The sequence below is a fragment of the Pelodiscus sinensis genome, chromosome 2 (genome assembly GCF_049634645.1).
Source record: "Pelodiscus sinensis isolate JC-2024 chromosome 2, ASM4963464v1, whole genome shotgun sequence".
NCBI classification, from domain to species: domain Eukaryota; kingdom Metazoa; phylum Chordata; order Testudines; family Trionychidae; genus Pelodiscus; species Pelodiscus sinensis.
In genome coordinates, this window is record NC_134712.1 from 100,117,111 (window position 1) to 100,138,010 (window position 20,900).

Below are 20,900 nucleotides of genomic sequence, written 5' to 3' on the forward strand. Positions count from 1 at the left end.
CACTGCAGTATGAAAGTGATGAAAGTTCTTGTGTGCATCTGAAAATGGTGATCGGTGCCCACTGCACATTTTTTTTCAGCATCCTACTCAACTTCCTGCTTCTGCTCTAAAATTATCTCCTATGTTGCAGATGAGCACAATCAGCAGTTTTCTAGTGATTACATTTAGCAGTCACACCTCCAGTTCGCCTCACCTCTTCCGCCAGCAGCTCACTTTCTAAGTTAATATGTTACATTAGTCATATTAACTGAAAACAATAAAATGAAGATGCAAAGCAGTGCAGCTCTAATGTGACATAGAAAGCAGCTTTTACTGATAGTCATCTGACACATTTCGATTGGAACCTTTGGTCAACTTTCAGATCTGAGGCTGCCAGTTTTCTATGTCTGAAAACTGATCATAGTATTGCATTGGTTACATGGGCCAAATCCGATTAAAAGAGGTGATAAAAGAGTTATAAAAAGCAGTGGTCACGTAGCATAAGGTTATAAAGAAGAGCTATTTGTCAATGAATTTGCAAGATAAGACAGGTGAATGTGGCATGCCCTGAAGAAGAGAGAGAGTGAAAGTGAGTGAGTGTCTTGAGAGTGAGAGTGAGTGAGTGTCTTGGAGAGCTGTAGATCGTGGCTTGCAGAGGTCATTAGCTACTGATTGACACAAGCAGCGCTCATGAGAGACAGGCAGCTAAACCCAGATAAAGCAAAGCAGAAAGAAAAAGTGTCCCTCACAGCTGCTTATGCTACCACACAATTGAGCCCCATAGAAAGTGACTTTTAGTGAGTTCAGGGCCAGAAAGTCAAAGAAATAGTGTAAATGAGCCTAAAGGTGGTTGTGAATTATATTTACATCCACTGTCAATCATCTTGTTACTGGGCCTACTGTAACTCTGAATTAGGGCCCAAACTCTCAAATTATATTAGAAATGATATTATCAGCATTGACAAGTATTCTGCTCCATCTTCTTTCTATAGGCAGCAAGATTGCTGCAAGGTGTGTAATAAAGTCTTCTCAAATCAGGGCAGAATAACAAGCAGATGGAATGGCGGGGGGCGGGGGGGGTGTTTTACTTTACTTTTTTAAAGGTGAAAATATGAATCATAGTTGCTCATTTCTACACAATGTGCTGTTACCGTTTATTTCAGTTTGGCTGCTATGTGGCTGGATGTTACTTTTGACATTTAGCAATCCGACAAAAAGCAGGCAAGGCTTTGTCAGACTCCTCTTTCCACTTACACAGTGGATAAATTCACCCTAACTGGGCTATCAACTCTTGTTACATTCCAGCAGCTGAGTATGTTCTAGAGCAGCAGGAGAAGTGGAGTCTCACTCGTGAGTCTTTTTTCTCCAATATTACGCCTGTGGGTTCCTCCCCACCATCAGCTCCCCTGCCATGTATATTTAGCTGTAATGCAAGGGCTTCTGTACTTCGCCCAAATGAGAATCCTGTTAGCCACTGGCCAGAAGTCAATCAGCCACTACTCATTTGCAGACTGTGCTCATCCTAATTTTTAATAAAAAGATTTGGACTATGGACTTCGCTGATCCTAGTATGTAGTGCTTCACTTTGATCTGAATGGTCTCTTGCAGAGCTCACAGAAGAACATGTCAGGGTGAGACATCTCTGTTGAGGTTAAGGATGGTCACTTCCTACACTGAACTCCAGAGCTACATTTGACCTGTAAACTCCATCTTGGGGCCACTGGTCACAATTAAAAGGCGACAGTTCTGGCACCCAAATTCTCACTGAGCAGTACCTCGTTTAGCAAACAGTCCGACTGATGTCAAGGTTCTGTTCAGCCTGAGTTAGACTGGCAAAATCTGCCCTGTGGTCCTTATCACTGAACTATCCCCTAAACGTGAGCATTTGAAAAGCTATCATCTGCCACCCTTACATCTGGAGTATTCCCATTAGTATCACATGTGTAACTGTTACCATGGTTGGACCATGAGGTTCTTCCAATTGGCTTAAAAGCCAAAAAAGTCAAACTTCCATTAAAGAGTTGAGATTTCAAATCGTAAGGCCTAGATAATGTGCAGATTTGGTTTTGTTCTCCTGGAGTGGCTGATCAGCACAATTAATCTAGCCCTATGGTTGATCCTGAAGAGGATGCTGTTCTGATGATTGCATCAGATAAGACATACTTGAGAAAATGTGTAGGCTGCGGAGAAGAACTGTCTAATTCTCTGAAGGAGAAGGGTGAGTAAGAGTTAAAATGGAGATCAAGATGTGTTGTGAAGTGAGATGAAAAATGGCAGACTGGGATAAAGCCAGATTATGCTGCTTGTTGCTGATGGTAGAGCAGGAGTAAAAGAATTGGTGTTACATAAGAAAGTTGCCATTGATTGACCAAAGGAACCTTCATAGGCGCAAATTACAGCATACTCTGTGTGTTTATCTGTCATGTAGAGCCAGCAGCCTCTGGAGAGAGAGAAGGAGACCAAATAAGAAAGGGGAGTACAGTAATCCCAGGATATATAAATATTTATAGCAGAGAAAGTGAAGCTTGTGAACTAGCTGTTAATAATTCCTTTGTTTACATGATGAATAATATGCATGTTTGAGTGTGATTCTAATCTCAATCTATACAACTTCCATCAATAAATATTCTTTTAAACCAATAACCTCTTTGAAGATTACATCCCACACCGGTTGTACAATTCTGCCTATTTACAATGGGATGAATAAATTATGGCTACTCCTACATTAATGCGTTTTGGGCACTCTGCCCACAACTTGCATTTTAATATTCACAGCTCCTTGGAGGGAGAGCAGACAAAGAGGGGGGTGCAAGAGTCAAGTTAAATCTCTTGATGTAATGTTTTACCATATTGCAGCATGAGGGCCTGAATCTAATAACTGTATTTATTAGGGCTGTCAATTAACTGCAGTTAACTCAAATGACTAACTCAAAACAAATTAACTCAGTTTAAAAATTAATATTGATTCATCACAGTTTTAATCACACTGTTAAACAATAATAGAATACCAATTTATTTTTATTGTAAATATTTTGGATTTTGTTCTGCATTTTCAGATATGTTAAATTCAAATGCAACCCAGAATACACAGTGTATAATATTCACTTTATATTATTTGTTTACAAATATTTGCATTGTAATAGTATTTTTCAGTTCCCTCCATACAGTACTTTCTCTTTACCATGAAAGTGCTATTTACAAATGTAGATTTTTTGTTGTTGTTACATAACTGCACTCAATGTAAAAATTTAGAGACAAAAGTCCATCCTGGAATATTTCTTATTCAGCTAGTCACTAAGACAAACATGTTTGTTTACATTTACAGGAGATAATTCTGCCTACCTCTTATTTGCAATGTCCTCTGAAAATGAGAACAGGCATTTACATGACACTTTTGTAGCTGGTGTCACAAGGTATTTATATGCTAGACTCACTAAACATTCATATGCCCCTTTATACTTCAGACACCATTCCAGAAGACCTGTTTCCATGCTGATGCCACTAATTAAACTTGTAACTGAGCTCCTTGGGAGAGAATTGTATGTCTCCTACTCTGTGGTTTTACCCACATTCTGCAGTGTATTTCGTGTCATGGCAGTCTCAGATGATAACCCAGCACATTTTGTTCGATTTAAGAACATTTTCATTGCAGATTTGACAAAATGTAAAAGAAGGTACCCGTATGAGATTTCCAGAGATAGCTAATGCACTCGACTCTAGGTTTACGAATCTGAAGTGCCTTCCAAAATCTGAGAGGGATGAGGTATGGAACATGTTGTCAGACATCTTAAAAGAGCAACACTCTGATGCAGAAACTACAGATCCCAAGCCACCAAAAAAAGAAAATCAACCTTTTGCCAGTGGCATCTGACTCATCTGTGCTACTGTGGATCATTATCAGCCAGGGCCTGTCATCAGCATGGAAGCATCTCCTCTGGAATGGTGGCTGAAGAATGAAGGGAAATACGAATGCCTAACATATCTGGCACATAAATAACTTTCAGTGCTGGCTACAATGGTGCCATGCAAATGTGATTTACTAAACAAGATGTAGGACTGAATGGACTTGTATGCTCTAGAATTTTACATTGTTTTACTTCTGAGTGCAGTTATGTAAAAATATTCTCTGTATTTGTAATTGCACTATATCAATATAGAGCTTGCACTACAGTACTTGTATAAGATGAATTGAAAAATACTATTTATTTTGCTTATATTTTTATGGCGCAAATATTTGTAATAAAAATAACAATATAAATTGAGCACTATACATTGTGTATTCTGTGTTGTAATTGTAATCAAATTATTTGAAAATGGAGAACACATCCAAACATGTTTAAATAAATATTATTCTATTATTGTTTAACAGTGTGACTAATGTGATTTTTAAAACTGTGATTAATCATGATTAATCCATTAACTTTAATAATTTTACGGCCCTAATATTTATACGTATTGATACATTATGTCACAAAAACAATCACTTTTATCAGTGTTACCTTTATGTGCATAGTCAAACTTTCAAATTTAATCATCAGTTCATGGAACAAAATATTATACAGTGAAAACACCAATGAAATTGGCATATAGGCTGTGAAACTGAAAAGGAAACCTTCATGTCACTAAGAGAAACACATTGATGTTGCTTTTCTTGTCTAGTTAGGCTAAATAATCTTTCCTCCACACAGCAAAAAGGAACATTTGCTGTAAGAGATAATTGCAAGAAATCTCAGTAAGACAAGTCCTGTTTCATGCCTAACATTAATCTATTCCAACTAACCAGACACCTAGTCCCAACTCACTTTCAAACAACATCCCAAAATCTTGAGCCATATTATTTTTGATTGCAGCTGGGTCAGACAGGCAAAGGCAAAGTATTTGTGACCATAGAGATCTGAAAACAGTAAAGTTTTGTTTTTCAAAAAATTAGAAAGCTCTAACTTGTTTCATGTGTATTTTAAAATAATATTTTGACTTGACTTACCCTTTTCAAAAGTTGAATGATTCATTTTCTAGCATAAGACGTTAATCGGCTGTCTTAGAATTCTCTTTTCACCCCATATTCAAAGAAATGTAATACATACTCTCTCTTCATTATTAACAAGCATACAAATCAAATGTCCCTGGGCTATCCCTCCAGTTTAACAGAGTGCACATGTCTCTATTCAGGGCTGGAATAAGGGGTGGGCTAGCCAGGCAGCTGCCCAGGGCGCCCACCTATGGGAGGCGCCCAGCTCCCGGCAGGCTGCATCAGCCGCCCGGGGCGGGGGCCGTGTTAACCTCTGCAGCACCAGCCAGCAGCGCCCTTCCCCTTGTGGCCACAGGACCCTGCATGGCCAGGCGCAGCACGCCCCGGGCGGCCCTGGGCCGCGCACCATCGGCGGTGGCCGGGCCGACTGGACAGCGCATGTGCTGTGCATCAGCCCACGCGGCCCAGGGGCGGGCCTGCGCATGCATCATGCACCCAGAGGTGGGACCGCGCATCCCGGGGGTGTGCCCGTGCATGTGTTGTGCGTCCGGAGTCGGGGCCGTGCACACTGGGGGCGGCGCCGTGCACCTGGGACCCAGGGTGCCAAAATGGCTCGGGCCAGCCCTGTTTCTACTATATGTAGAGTCTTATCTTCATTTGAAGATGAACTGAAAAATCTTCATTAATGGTTCATAATCCTGCTGGAAAGGCATAACAAGTGAGGTTCCGCAGGGGTCTGTTTTGGCACCGGTTTTGTTCAATATCTTCATTAACGATTTAGATATTGTCATAGAGAGTACGCTTATTAAGTTTGCATATGATACCAAACTGGGAGGGGTTGCAACTGCTTTGGAGGATAGGCTCATAATTCAAAATGATCTGGACAAACTGGAAAAATGGTCTGAGGTAAACAGGATGAAGTTTAATAAGGACAAATGCAAAGTACTCCATTTAGGAAGGAACAATCAGTCTCTCACATACAGAATTGGAAGCAACTGTCTAGGAAGGACTGCAGAAAGGGATCTAGGGGCTATAGTGGACCACAAGCTAAATATGAGTCAACAGTGTGACACTGTTGCAAAAAAAGCAAATGTGATTCTGGGATGCATTAACAGGTGGATTGTAAACAAGACACAAGAAGTCATTCTTCCACTCTACTCTGCACTGATTAGGCCTCAGTTGGAGAATTGTGTCCAGTTCTGGGCACCACATTTCAAGAAAGATGTGGAGAAATTGGAAAAGGTCCAGAGAAGAGCAACGAGAATGATTAAAGGTCTAGAGAACATGACCTATGAAGGAAGACTGAAAGAATTAGGCTTTTTTAGTTTGGAAAAGAGAAGACTGATGGGGGACATGATAGCAGTTTTCTGGTATCTAAAAGAGTGTCACAAGGAGGAGGGAGAAAAATTGTTGTTCCTGGTCTCTGTGGATAGAATGATGGGCTTAAACTGAAGCAATGGGCTTAAACTGCAGCAAGGGAGGTTTAGGTTGGACATTAGGAAAAACTTCCTAACTGTCAAGGTGGTTAAACACTGTAATAAGTTGCCTAGGGAGGTTGTGGAATCGCCATCTCTGGAGATATTTAAGAGCAGGTTAGATAAATGTCTATCAAGGATGTTCTAGATGGTACTGGATCCCGCCATGAGGGCAGGGGACTGGACTCGATGACTTCTCGAGTTCCCTTCCAGTTCTAGTGTTCTATGATATGTGTTGAACAAACTAATAATTTAACAGCAGTTGTAAAGTATTTAGTAATTGAATTAGCTGAAGTACTTTCTAATCATATAATGGTGCTGCATGAGATTATATGCAAAATGAAATTATAGACAAGATGTAGGTATAGTGTTTCAGTGTATTTGGGTACTATGCTGATATATTAATATACATCAGGACCCTTAAAACACACACACGCATATGGGATGATCATGCTGACTAATTGGAAAATTGCTTTGAAATTAACAAGATGAAATTCAGTAAAGAAAAATGTGAAGTTTGTTACCTAATAAAGACCTGAAATTACAGACACTCCACCATTTACTCTGGTTCAAATCAGCAAACATCCCATGCTGCAAAAAAAGGGAAAATAAAATCTAACAACCAATATCACTGCCAATTTGACTGGCAAGAGAATTCCATCCTGAAACTCTCTTATGCTCTGAAAAGCCCAGCCTAAATTGTCCCTGGTGGAGAGACATTTATTCCCATAGTTCAAGAATTTTGGGTGTGTAAGTGATGACAAAAACATGTACTGTGTTTAATACAGCATCCAAAATTTGTAAATAGATTCCAGATGAATACATCAGTCTGCACCTAGAAGGGTGGATATTTTATTTGATATGCTCTATCAAACCGAGGGCAAAATAAATATATTTTATAGAGCGCTAAGTGTCTGGGCTGTTAATACACGTGTGGAAATGTGACTCGATTAGGTAACAGTTAATAGGATAAACATATGGGTAATTGAAATTATTATATTTTCTCAGTCAATTTGTCTTAATAATGACAAAAATGAAAGGTTTTTAATGAACCCATCTGGATAGCTAAAATGTAAAAGCAAATAGACTTGTTAGAAATTTCTATAAATGCACGTATATGTGTGTACATTTTAAAAGCTTTTAGGAACCTTCTTCTAAATGTGCCAAGTTCATTCTTCTTCTTCTTTCTTATTTTTCTATACTAACTTTTTACCTTCCAGGAAAAACCTTTCAGTTAAACCCAGGCTTGCAACACTAACTGAAATATTTTTTCCCCATTCAAACCCACACAGAGGGCCATTGTATAGTCTAGTGGCTTGATATGATGTCATAAATGCTGTTCTTCCTGAGCAAGAATTGGAGGTAGCTTTGATTTATGATAGCCAGCTCTGCTGCCAACACATGGATCTCAGATCTACATACATCAAAAGAGATGACACAAGTCCAGCAATCTAAAGTGACATCATCAAGTCATTTAAAAACAATTAGCTCAATTAAGATGCTTGTATTAATTTAGAAGTTGGAACATTATAATATTTTAATATTTCAAATTATGGACAGTCAAAGATCATCAGTAGACTAATGTACACAAAAGCAAGTATATTTAAAATAGCCAGCAATAATAAATCAAATATGTTCATCACACGATTGCACATTAAGAACTTGAACTTTGCAAAAGCTTGGGATTGCTCAGGTGAATAAAATTACTCTGATGCATGGGTCTTTGCAGGATCAGGTGTCATGTTTATTGCTTGCTCTTTTATAAACTCTGATCTCGTTGTGGTAACTTGTTATTGGTACACCTCAGAATGCAGCAAATGCAGTTTTAATTTTTTATTATGATCCGCTAAGAGACTGTAATGCAGAGTATTATCTTACCACTGCAAAGAGGCCCTAAAACAGCATGCTTTCTGGCATTTGAGGCTGCTATGTCAAATTAAAAAAATAGTCCAGGTCATGCTAAAAGTGCTGATAGATTCTTAACAGCTGCAGGGCTTTTTGTCGTTTGTCATTTTAACACTGTTTTGTAGCTAGAAGTCCAATGTCTCTTTCAGCTAGGTATCGTTTAAAGAAGACATTTGAGCTGACAGCTAATTTTAAATATTTAACCTGACAGTGTAAAATAGATTGGGTTAATGCTGTTTTCTGTTAAATATTAACTCTGAGGCTATGAATCATATTCATTGTATCACATGGCTTCTCCCCCCACATAATATGGAAAATATTATTGAAGTAAATGAAGCAAAACAATCTGAGAGACATAGTTCTCCCAAAACAGAATGACAGGCCTAGCAATTAGCTTCCTGGGAAAATATGCCTTCTGAAGTATACATTTGAGACTTAATACCCGATACCCGCCTTCAGGTTTCTAAAGGTTTGAAGTTAGCAGGAGCAAAAGGCATAAAGGTAAATGGTAAATTGTCAGATACATCATGCTTTACCACTACTCTCTTACTGGCTGATGACCTGCCACAGCCCTGGCAAAAAGAACACACTGGACTGGTCCATAGGCTAGAAGATGTCTTGAAAATTCAAGCTGATACTTAAAGGGTGTAGCTGCTGGTGTAAAATAGTGTGGTTCCATTGGGTATTAGGGATGTAAGTAACTAGTCAACTATCTGACTATCCCTCAACTAGTTGTTCCCTTCCCCCCCCCCCCCCCCCCCGCCTTTGCTGCCTCTATAGGGGAACAGGAGCCAGTGCTGGGAGGAGCCAGCTTAACAGCCAGTTCCCCCCAGCAGCATCTCCATGGGGGGCAGGTGAGGCAGAGGAGTAGCGGGGACTGGGCACAAGCCGGGAATCAGCTGATTACTGGCTTGTGCCTAGTCCCAGACGCTGTGCAGCTTTTGCTCTGCAACTTGACAGAGCTGCCTAGGCTGGAGAGAAGCAGATACTGGACGGAATGTCACAGCTACACTGCAGTAGGTCTTGTGTAATAATTGATGGCATTTCTCTCTCCTCTACTAGTCAAGTAATATTGACATCCATTCCTGTCAAGAAACTAAGGCTCAGTAAAAAAAAACCTGGAATGTAGTAGTTTTCATCAGCTCCTTTTTGCAGACATACTCATCTTTGCAAATGTGATTCTCACTTTTTTTGGGTCATTCCTTAAAAACAATACTCCTACAGGGCTTAATTCAATAGACTCGTACCTGCTGAAGACATTTCTACTTGTATAGAGGTGGTATAGATTTGGTAGAATTTTTTACTTTCACTTTATGCGTGTGTAAATAACTGTAAAGGTAAGGCAGTGGAGAATCAGGCCTTTAGCAATTTCAGCATTAAGGCTTTTTTTCCCGTCTCCCAGTACAATACCTATATTAGTAATGAGATTAGCAGATAAGCAGTATTTAACACAGGGGGATTTAATAGTGATTTAGATGAACTCATTCAGAACCTCTCAGTACATGTCCAAGTAGTGACTATTTACCTGGAGAGATGTTGCTACCTACCACATCAAATAGTTCAGATTAGAATAAGAATGGGGGATAACAGAAGTTGCATGAAAGTTAGTGTAAATGACATGAGTAAATCTGTGTAAGTTGCATGCTGATGGAGGAAAAGGAGGAGGTGGTATAGCAAGAAAAGTAACAAACTGGGCGAAAGATTAAGCAGGATCAAGATTGAAACTTTTCTGCTTATAAGACCTCTCTCCTGTAGATTACACCTGCTCATTATTGTGGGGCCTGATTCAACTCTGCATTACTCCAGTTGTATACCACTGACTCCACTGAACACAAAGTTAGCATGTCAGGGTCAGCTGATTCAAAACTGCCTTCCATCAGCTGTCTAACGGCACAATCAATGGAGTTACACCAGTGTGAAGTTGGAGTAAACCAGTGGTGAATTGGGCCTGCATTGAAAGCTGAATCCTTTCCCCCTCTTCTGCTACTGAGATAGTGCAAAGCAGTTGGAAAGCTAGAAAAAGACAGGTATGGATTCCCCCGATGAAAGGTAGCTTTAAGTTGTACAAAGCTGGGATAGTTAGTTCTATTCTCCTCCTCACCCCGCCACACACACATGCTTCTGCATAGGGGGCATTTTGCGGGCCAAACCCTCAGTTGCCATGGCTACAGGCTGTTCTTAATTATTCTGGGGGCCTTTTCAGTCCCAGACTGGCCCATGATCAGAAGAGTGGAAGGGTACCCGGAAGCCCCTCTCCTAAGCTCTAGCAGTGATGAGGATTGAAACTGGACTTACCAACACATCACTTTCCCCACCATTTACCTTGCTACTGAATATGGCCTTGATTATGTTGCCCCTTTTAAATGTGCTGATGACAGAAACAAGGAAATATGTATCGACTGCTGAGTGAGGAAGCCAAGGTACGCTCTGCCAAAGGTGTGAGAGAGAACAGCCTGAGCTCAGCGAATCAGTGGTCCTTCCCCCCGCCAACCCCACGTGCCACTTCAACAGTGCTGCCATAAGATTCATAGAGTATGTCTACATCCACAGAAGTCAGGCTGCAGCCTGAGCCATAATGTCAACCCCACAGTTACACAGCCTCTCAGCCCGAGCCTCAGGAGCCGGGGTCATCTGACTTGGGCCAGGAGCAGGTACCTAACTGTAGTGTAGACATACCCACAGACTCATAGCTTTAAATGAATGAGATACTGCAAGGATTAGTGAGCCCTGAATTGTCAGTGGATTTATTTGGAATCATGTAGCACAGTTGTTTCTATAACTTTGGCATATTAAGAAAATTCAGCGATCCTCAGATTTCCAGCTGCTCCAGGCTTAGTGCTAGTACAGTGAACCTAATGTAGAACATGTGAGGACCTTGGAAAAGGCATATTCTTAAAGTTTCTATGCTTCTTTATTCATCAAGGTGTCTTCCTTTGGTCCTGTGCTTTCATAAAGGGTGTAATATGGGGTTTATAAAACTGCCTGAACTTAGAATCTCCTTTCCTGCAACCAGTACATTTCCAACCAGGCTAACTAGCATGCAGCATGTGAGCAGGTGAAAATCTGAGGAGGAGTCTGATGACAGTCTATTATCCACTGTACATGCACCTTGAATGGCACTTGTGCATCTGTTATGTATTTGAGCATGTTTTTACTAGCAGACCTAGAAATCTTGAAGCGAGTGTTGCAAGCAGCTGTGTGAGAAACAATATAAAAGGAGCAAAGTTAACAAGAGACTAGAAGGTTGTAAAACAAGAGTAGCAAAGTGCATTCACCAGAACTAAATTTGGGAGCATTAAAAGCATTTTACTATAGCTAATATACACATGCATAGTCAATGAACTAAGGGTGCGTCAACAGAGTGGCATTAGCTCGAAATTAGCTATGCAATTTGAGCTATGTAAATTGTGTAGCTTATTTCAAGATAGTCTATTTTGAAATTTGGTGCAGTCTACACAGAGACAAATTTTGAAATAGACAATTATTCCAACAAATCCCTTAATTCTTGTGGGACGAGGTTTACCAGGACATTGGAGTAGCAAGCCTGTTATTTAGATTGCATTTCGAAATAACAGACATGCTGTTAAGATGCGGAACATGCTACTTTTCAGAACACTGGATGTAACTTGAAATAGCCCCTCTGTATTCTAAGAGCTCTTTTAAGGGTTCAAAATCCTCAAACACACACATACACTTGGGCTACGTCTACACTGGCCCCTTTTCCGAAAGGGGCATGCTAATTTTACAGGTCGTAATAGGGAAATCCGCGGGGGAATAAGTAGGAATAAGAGATCCTCCGGAAAAGGGCTTTTTTCCAGAGGATCGGGGCCAGTGTAGACGCTCTTTTCCGACTTTTCTAAAAGCCGGAAAAAAGCGGCGGACATTTTTATTTAAATGCCGCGGGGGATATTTAAATCCCCCGCGGATTTCCCTATTACGACCTGTAAAATTAGCATGCCCCTTTCGGAAAAGGGGCCAGTGTAGACGTACCCTTGGAGTTCAATTGTTAGGTCATGGTATTTAGAGATATTTTATTAGTATCTACTCTACCATAGCAGAATAGTTGTTTTTATACCCAAATGGCTATGTCTCCACTACAGAGAAGATCGAAGCTATTGCTGTCAATCTTCCAGGGTTCGAAGTAGTGGCTCTGGTGAAGACACGCTAATTCAAACTGAGAGGGGAGTCTGGTCGATGCTGGTAGCCCTGCTTCCACGAGGGGTAAGGGAAGTCGAAGGAAGAGTGTTTTCCATTCCATTTCCTGCAGTGTGGACAGTGCCAAAAGTCGAGTTAAGGTACTTTGACTTCAGCTGTGCAATTAATGTCACTTAAGTTGCGTATCTTAATTCGACCTTAGCCCTTAGTGTAGACGTATCTTAACAGATATCCTATGATTGTGTCATATATTTTGAGCTGCACATGCTGTTGGATAGCCAGGACAGGCAAAGTCCTCTCTCCCCTCTAAATGATCTTTATTAGCGAGAGGCATAAGGGGTTTGCAGGGGAGGAGGGGGTAGGAAAGAGGGGGGGGGGGGTCAAAGGTGTGTTGAAGTAGCAAATTCTATACCAGTCGTCATATTTCAGAGAAGGGCTTTCTCTCCATGTCTGACAGGTAAGGCCTTGTTAGCACACCTTTGGGGCAGGGAATGAAAGAAAAAAGATTGTCCACAGCAGGACCAGGTTTCTTCTTGGTAGGCAGGGCCTGGACTAACATTCTCCAGGAGCTGGCACTGGTGGTTTGGATCCTACTTGTGATCTCTAGGAGATGATTCCAACTTGCTGAATATTTTACATCTATTGGCTGGGTGGTAAGGAGCAGAGATTAAACACAGTTATGTAAAGGTAAAAATAAGTGAGATTCCTGGTGTTTCAAACAAATAAAACCCTTATGATCAAAAACTCCTTGTCTGTAGCATGGTTGTCATTTATCTTTGCAGTTTTATTTTGGTTGAACACTCAAAGCCCCACCACGATCTTATTATACTTGGGTTTACCAAATGTGCAGACATTTATCAAATGGACCCTCAGTAGCAGTAGAAATGCAGTAGTACATCCAAGTTAAAATTTTTGCTTTGATTACTACAAATCCATGGAGCCCTTGGGTCCAAAGCTTCTACTGCAGCACAGCTATTTGCAAATAGATTTTTATAGCACATTAGTGCTGAAGGAGAGTCCAAAGAAAATAGTCCTTTCAATATTAAAACCAGCTGTGACTTTCTTGTGCTGATGACTCATTCATTTTTTTTATAGGGTGGGAGAACTAGGCAAAAGACACACAGAGTCTTATTCAAGACGGTGTTTGTTTTGCAAAGGGTATCCTAGCCACAAGCCAACTTGATCATACCAATATGCAACTCATGTTTATTTAAAACTTTTTTCTCTCTCTCTTAACAGTTCCAATTATAAAAACTGAACCCAGTGATGACTATGAGCCTGCTCAAACCTGTGGACCAATGAACCAAGGATTAAACCCTCTCTCTAAACCATACTACAGCCAGCAGATCATGATGCCTCCTGATCCTGGTTCGTGCCTTGTGGCTGGCTTCACTTCCTGTCAGCAGCGAAACACTGTGATGTCATCCTCTCCCAACTCAAGCCCCAAGCTGCATGATCTTTCATCTTCTGCTTACAAGTGCATCACCAACCCGGGCCACAGTCACCTAGGACTTCAGCAGCCTGCTGGCGGGGTCCCTACCATACAGGAAGTGCCAAGGTCTATAGTTGTGCACCCAAGTTCTCCAGAGCAATCATCTCACATCATGCTGCAGCCGCAGGTGAGTCAACATCTGAGCAGTAGCTGTTCCCTTGGTTACCAACAAACACTCTATCCCAACAGTCCCTCCTCTCCAGTTCCATCTGTTACCCAAGAGCCAACCTATTTGCAGTCCTGCAGTCCAACTCACTCATCCATAATGGGTCAACAGCAGCACCAACTGCCGAAGGTTCAAAGAAATGAGTCTCCAACAAACCAACCACTCTCATTGCCAGAGTTGCATGAGGACAGTAATCATAATTTGGCCCCTATTCCTGTAATGATCAAGCGAGAACCTGAGGAATTGGACCAGTTGTACTTGGATGATGGTAAGTCTTCCACAGCTGTAGAGGTTTGCATTCAACCATATTGCTGTATCAGTGAGTTCTTTTAACCCCCCCTTCAGAATTCTGATGGAAGAAAGTGGCAATTAACAGCCTTGTGGAATGGTGCGGAATTTTGCTCTGATGTTCTCTATCTGAGAAAGAGCTCTTTAATTTGGTTTGCAATAACGAACCTGTATTTTTAAGCATTAAATGCTGTTAGTCACTGTAGAGCAAGCTGCATGACCAATAGCTACATTGCAATAATATTAACCATATGGTCTTGGTTTCTGCCTATGCCAGTGAGCTGTGGAATGGCAGTGAAAACATATTTAACATTGTCCTGTTTGTAATGCAGTGAAACTTCAGATACACAAATCTGCTAACTGGAACAAACTGATAAACTGCTCTACTTCAGCCGAGAAAACTCAAATTAAAATCCGAGGCATGTCCTTCAGCTCATAGCTTTTTAGTCTTGTGGCATTTGCAGTTACGATTGTTGGGTTTTTAGGTAGCCGATTTTTTTTCTAGTTTCTAAAATGTGTGTGTGTGTATGTGTGTGTGTGTATACATATATGCAGACACTGACACAAAACTCAAATGCTAAAATGCTGTGATGAATTTGTCTCACGTTGGTTTCCAAAGATTTAGTAGCTGAAGATAATAAAGAGAGTAATCTGGAAATTGATTATATGGCCTCGTGGGGCTGTAATTTAGCACTTACCGCTAAGTATCCCAGTAGTATTCTGAACCTTCACCATAATGCAATATGTGAGCTCCTTTTCAATAGCAATATATCTTTATGTGATATACTATGCTGTTTGGGAAAGGAATGTATTTGAAATGTCTATATTGAAACTAATTGATGTCAAGGAGCTTCTGAATATGATTGTCTTTCAAGGTGAAATTATAACAAAGACAATTAATTTTACTTTTTAAGTATAATTTTGTGACAGTTTTCATTTGATTTCAAATGGCATGATACTTGTTGAATTGGGATAAAAACATTAGTATTTTTTAATTTAAATAATAGCATTTTGCTTTTTGGTTTGGGAATACATATTAATAGAGATCCTAATCAGTTACATGGCAGACAAGTAAAAGAACTTTGCTTAACTTGGAGCACAGTTCATTAAAGTTTTATGTGGCTATTTCAAAACTTTACTGCACTTCTTTCTATGCTGAGGACAGGCAAGTCTTCATGTAAACATAATCTTTTTTCCCCACATGCATACTACTTTCCAAAACAAGATTTGAACTGCTGCAATGTCCAAAATGAAATAAACAAAAACTAAGAAACAAAAAACAAACACACACAAGAAACCCTAATCACATGAAAGATTGATAGAAAGCAAAGATTACCCAGGGAGGGACAGATTACAAGTTTAACAGAATCTACATATAATAATATTGAAGAGTCAATCCATAGCAATAGTCATCCATGTGACCATTCCTCTAGAAGAGCAGAACATTACACCTCCACAAATTATAATCCATCATCCCCTCTCTCCCTTTTTTTGTTTAATACAATGTATTAATTTCTCAAAAATGAAAAGGCTTACTTTAGAAGGGAGAAGTATAGGAACATCCGAGCTCTCTCAGTCTGAGACATGCTTGATAGGCTGTGCAGTTGTTGCAGTCCCCTGAGAGAAGCAAACCTACCTCCCCCCAGGATTCAGAGCTGATCTATGCTGCTCTCCATTTGGAGGGGCATGGTTGAGACTCAGGACTGTTGGTTGCAGGGATGCACAGATCCTCTAGACAGAACCCCCTCAGTGAACACAAGTGCAGCAATCTCAGAACCTGCTTCAGCTCTTAGTGTGCCGTACATGTTACAGGGCAACAGTGTTGGTGCTCTGTTTTCTAGTAAAGAGAATTTCTTTTCTCTCCCCTCTTCTCCACCTCATTGTCTCTGGAACGAGGTGTACCAGTAGTTCGAATTAGAGATTCTAATTCGAACTACCTACTCCGTGGCGCGTGTAGCCGCGGGCATGGAGTTCAGACTAAGGGGGGGGATTAAAAATGGCGGCGCCTGGGAAGATGCAAATGAAGCCCTGGATATTTAAATCCCGGGCTTCATTTGCAACTCCGGTTGCCCTCATTTGCCTACCTAGCTCGAATTCCCGAGCTAGTGTAGACATACCCTGACAGCATAAATGACTTGGGCCCAGTCATTACTTTGAAATCACTCAGCATCACTATAGACAGATGATGGAATTCATACTTCAGTGTGTATCATGCTAGTTAAAACCATTCTGTGACTGGCCACAGAACTAGAGACAGAGAAACAATTCCTGCTTTTATCAATAGTAAGAGAAAATACATGTTGTTGCCAAACTCCCATGAATTAAGGAGCACTCTCTAAAAGCAGTGGCGTCATAATTCTGAATCCCAGAAATGTACTTGAAAAACTAACTTTTCTCACGATTATAATGTATGTCTTCTTTCCCTCGTCATCTCTTTCTTTCCAACTGATTTACACTGTTTACTTCCCATACTGCCCATGGTATTTTTATTTCTGCTTATTATTTTTATTGTGCTCTATGCGCGAATATCAATCTATAGATTACACTTTACATTTTTTTTTAAAAATCGTATTTCATCAATGCTGCTTTGCAGACCATCACTGTGGTTCATCAGAGATTAACGTTGTAGGTAGACGGCTGTCCTTTGGGGAATTACCCCGTCTTCCCTAACTTTCTTATAATTTACAAGTGGAGTGAATAATTTTTATGAGATTGTTTCAGTAAAGAGTCACCTTCTCATACCCAAAGAATGATTATTGAAGGGTGGAATTTTGACCGACAAGCACAGTTCAGAATGGTAGCTTGGTCATTGCAACATCCATATAGAGACCAACTTGCTGATCTCTTGGAGTTTCCCAGCTATATATTATTCACTGAGGGCTGATTGTGATAACCTGGCTCACAGTGCATTATGCATTCCATCATGAACTGTTTCACTGAAGTAACTGGAGCTAATTGTCAAATTAAGTACTAAATGCTGGCAGTGAAGATATCACACAGTGGATATGATTAACTAGGAAAAAAAACCTTTCGTTTGTTTTTGTTACAGGGCCGTAGTCAAGTTCAAATCATTGCCATTATTTCCCATTTGTATTTTATCCACCTTCAAGTGTTTTCTGTCTTGGAGCATTATATAGACTGTATTTATTTTGTAATAGTATTTTGAAGGTGAAAATATAGAATTCCAATCAAGCCAAGAAATAGAGACAATTTCATCTTTATTTTTAATACATTGAAATCATCTTCTGTTTATAATTTAAGTATTGATTCAGTCATGTCTCTTCAGGCTTTTATAACTAACTACATTTTCTTTCTATATCTCTATGTGAATAAACAATACCGAAGCTGTAAAAATAAGTTAATTTTAATGCACAGGATTTCTTCCTTTGGCCCAAAATTCAATATTCAACTCCCCCTCTCCCTAAAAGTAATTTAATAAAATCTAATCAATCAAAACTAAATGCCCTACTCTGTAAAAGAAGTACCAGTGATTCCATGTAGTCCATTAGCAACTTATTTGCTATTGATTTTATATGGGAGGTGCTCAGATACAACGGTGATGGGCGGCAACATAAAACCCTAAAATAGACGGACAGCATGCTAATATCACCACAGGACAAATTAAAAACCCAACCATGGTTACACAAAGTGACATTTCATTCAGAGTCTCACAAACTTGCCTTTTTTTCTTGGTTTGATTTATGTATCTCTACTGCTAATAACTTTTAAGTAATCTTGGACCTGGAATAAACAGAAGTTTTCCAGTTTCAGCCTGTGGGATCAAAGCAATATTCATTCATTTGGCCTGGAGTAGTTCCAGACTTAGGCCATCTACATCACAGAGGTTCTTGGAAAAATGCAGTCAGTGTGTTTATATAAATATATGCACTGTATATGATGTTTCAGTGTTGGTGTAATGATATTCGGCTAACATGGTATAAAGGGAAAACCCAAGGAGGCTTCTAGTTTGACAAGTAAGTGTTGGTCTTGGCAATTTCATTTTAAACAAAAACCAACAGTAGCCACCTGGGCCACTGATTAGATTGGTAGCCTGTTTTAATACATGAATATCCATCTCAAAAACAGTATAAAATCCTTGAAAAGCCCCTTGAAAAGTAATGTGAGCTTTATTGTGAATATATTCCTAATATTGAGATGTGTCTGGCTCAATTAGCATTCTTGTGTCAGACAGCACTGAAATTTAATCCCAAACAAGACTCTGATTGACTCTCAATGCTGACACCGCAGTAGTAAGGGCTGAGGTACTGTTCAAAGTGTGGTCTTTCAGATGAAAGAGGTAAAATGAGCTTTTATCCCTGTGTCTGGTGGCCATCCAGGCAATTCCATAGTTCCTTGCAAAAAGAAATAGGAGTTGCCTTCAAGACCCTGACCAACAGTCCTTACGCAGAAATGCAAGTGATAATGGCCAAGACATTGTGCGTGAGAGCAACTGCTGGTTGCCTAACGGCTGCTCCCTTTGCTTTTACAGTCACTGTATTAGCAGTATCAAACTTGGGGTCAAATCCAAAGCTCAATGAAGTCAAAGAGTGGTTTTGGTGTGAAAGGTGTCTTATTAAAAAGAAAAAGGGATGTCCTAAGCAGAGACTCCTATATTGGGAAAAGGAGAAGGCTCCATGAATTGCACAAGGCTCTAACTTGAGAACAACTCAGACACTAGGGCGATAAGAGCTATGGAAAACCCTACAAGACAGACAGCGAAAGGCAAATTCTATTCTGTTAAGCATTTTAAGAATCATTGATTATCAGCACTGAGTCTTGAGTACAAAAACAGATAAAATATTGTTCATGAGGCTCAAAGTCACTGCCATGGTGCTACCAGGAAGGAGAACAAGGCTCAGGAACAGTCGGCTATCATTGGTTTGCCAAGCCACTGGAGTATAAATGTGCTTTACAGCCATTTACAAAAGAGAGCAGAATTATCACTAACTAGCCAAGAGATCAGCTGCTTTGGGGAAATTAAGAACTGGCCCTGAACTTTTGCCCACCCATGGAACCAAACTTTATTTCATGAACTGAGATGTCAGTGCTCAGTTAATGTTTATTTTACATTTTTGTGTGTTTCTTTTTCTTGATCTGAGTCACAGCATGTGCCAAACAAGTCTATTCAGATGGAATTTTCAGTTCAGATTTGCTGACCAAGATGGCTCAGAGAATTTTCCAAACTTTTGGTTGCTTTACTAAGATGTTAGAAATAAGCCATTGTGGCCATAAGCAGCTAAGTAGAACTTATTTTGGGGACCAGAAAGGGCCTTGGTCAAATTCAGAATAAAAGAGGCTTAAAGTCATCTCTCCCGGGGCCCACTTCCCATTCCTGTGCCTAATGTAGCTTGGGTAGAACAAGGATTGAGACCAAATTTTCATATTGCTAGGACAGAGAGAATTCAATTAGGTGTTTTAATGCCAGGAAACATCATTAAGATGTTATGATTGGCACTCCCCCAGGCTGATACATTTTTTGAGCTGCAGCAGAATGACATGCAATTATGAAATTATTTTCTGACATTAAAAACATTAAAGAATTGACTTAGCATTCACTGGTAATGATACCTTCACAAACAAGGGGGTAAAACATTGGTACCAACTAGAAAGGGATTTCATTGTGATCTGTCTTCTCAACATATGTCAACAGTTATTATGTACTCTTGCTCTTAGTTTTCATTTGAATTGGTACCTAGACAATAACAAATACATTTAATAAACAATATTTATGTTTTGAATAATGTTGTGCTTGAGCTACAAACCTAAAGTTCTGTACTTGCACAGCTCTGATGATTATTTGGACTCGGGGTAAAAATCTGCCCTCGCTGGTTTTAAAATGTGTTTCCTAGCACTTTCCCTTGGGTTCTGATTCCAGGTGCTATGGATTTTAAGAGCATTCAACAGATTCTTTGAAAGTTAATTCCTCGCCTCCCTCATTTTTTTTTTTTAAATAAAGGGCTGTCTTCTGATCTTGATGCTATTGGATGTATATGTTTAGCTCCCGGCATAGTGACAAAAATATATACATCATAAACAAAGAGGTGTCTGAACTTTTCAGTACGTGGCTGACAGCAGTTACTGAAAACACATCATCAGCTTCTTTTTAAAACAAGTAGGCTTTTGCCTCCATAATTATCTCGGTACAGCTGAGTTTTATCATACTTTGACCATGAATGCACTCTTTTCAACTTCTTTTTTTTTTTAAACTAAAAAGGTAAATTGGGAGCCTTAAACTCCCAATAATAAGCAAAAGTGGCAAAACCACAGGTAAAGTGTTACTGAAAGCTGCAGCCTCACCAGCCAGTTCATTTTAAACATCGCTCTTTTAAACATAATTTTTGCAGTAAAAGTGTACCTCATGGATGTAATATGAGCTATTGCTAATGTCATTCCCATGAATTGCTTATACTGTCGAACTGTTAGATGTCTGACAAGTCCATATATCTCCTATATAGTATTTATGAAATTCTG

General features: G+C 39.9%; 1 protein-coding gene across 6 annotated transcripts in view; it reads left to right on the forward strand.

Annotated features, from left to right (window-relative positions):
* NFATC1 (nuclear factor of activated T cells 1) overlaps window positions 1–20,900 on the forward strand; it is a 140,345-nt gene that overhangs the window by 89,638 nt on the left and 29,807 nt on the right. For 4 of the 6 annotated variants that reach the window (XM_075921107.1, XM_075921105.1, XM_075921110.1 and 1 more), the window contains one exon: window positions 13,723–14,409. In XM_075921107.1, the coding sequence (XP_075777222.1) occupies window positions 13,723–14,409 (687 nt within the window). The remainder of the gene's footprint in view (window positions 1–13,722; window positions 14,410–20,900) is intronic. The other 2 variants (XM_075921108.1, XM_075921109.1) reach the window with 1 other exon arrangement.